At 54.6% G+C, this 1026-nt stretch overlaps 1 protein-coding gene across 1 annotated transcript; it reads left to right on the forward strand.

Moving 5' to 3' along the window:
- Window positions 1–239: 239 nt before the first annotated feature.
- Window positions 240–608, forward strand: VTN00DRAFT_845 (uncharacterized protein; the record flags this gene model as incomplete). Its single annotated transcript, XM_069435305.1, has 2 exons — window positions 240–301; window positions 356–608. The coding sequence occupies 2 exons, from the start codon at window positions 240–242 to the stop codon at window positions 606–608; spliced, it is 315 nt and encodes a 104-aa protein (XP_069291552.1).
- Between the last annotated feature and the right edge of the window lie 418 nt (window positions 609–1026).

Genomic DNA, 1026 nt, shown 5'->3' on the forward strand with positions numbered 1-1026 from the left:
AATTGGCCTGGGCGGGACATCTGTACGAGTACTGCGTAGGGTCGTAGGCAGCATTGGGTATCCGAATTGGGGGCCAGGGGGCGACAACAGGAGTCAGTACAGTACAACCAGGTAGCATGCAAGTATATGGTGACTCCTCATCAATTATTAAACACATACAGTACTGCGTACCTACATAGCTGGAAGTTCATGCTGCGGCAAATCATGAGGCAAGTAAATGGAGAAGAGGCTCGAGTGCAATGAGGATCCAGATACTCGTGGTAGATGATCAACTGCGAGACAAGCTTTGGAGGAGTATTGTGTACGCATGAAGACACGACTTAAGAGGTCAAGACAGTGTACAGAGTCTGTGTAGTACAGAGTGGCAGTACGGACAGTCCTTTGAAGACGAATATCCAGGCGGTGGATTAGATGGCTGGGCTGGCTGGCTGCGCAGATCATCGTCAGGACAGCTCAAGAGAGCCGTGAGCACAGTGGCAGGCGCGCAGACGGTAGACACAGGCCGCAGGGACGTCCGCGACCAGCGTCAGACCGTGGAAGCCCAAGTACCGGATACCTGGGAGTACCTAACAGCGACTAGCGGGCATCGCGCACGCCCTAGCACCTAGGCCGCGCGCGGACTCGGGCAGGTGGACATCCAGACGCCACGCTGGACCGTCTCGTCCGAGTCTCTCGATGCAGCAACCGTCAAGACGCGTTTCTCCTCCTGCTCCGTCTACAATAGGCTTTGTCAGTCCCCCGGAGGCCGATCATCGCATCGGCAGGTGGTTCCACGCTCCACTCCGCCTCTCACTATGTCCTGCGGACAACAGTCCCAGCAAGCTCAGACCCAATGACCCATTCGACCTGCGGCCCGACACTTTTCTGGTCCACCGCCAGTACAGAGTACATGGTGTGTACGCAGTAAGAGCTTAGTGTACAGTGCCCTCTATGCTCCATTAGGTACATACAGTATCTTCAATATGGAAAATCGGGCTTTTCTTTCCACCAGTCCTATCATGCCTTCTGGACGAACTATTCTACATA

Source organism: Thermoascus crustaceus, assembly GCF_041956765.1.
Source record: "Thermoascus crustaceus strain CBS 181.67 unplaced genomic scaffold VTN00scaffold_1, whole genome shotgun sequence".
NCBI lineage: Eukaryota > Fungi > Ascomycota > Eurotiomycetes > Eurotiales > Thermoascaceae > Thermoascus > Thermoascus crustaceus.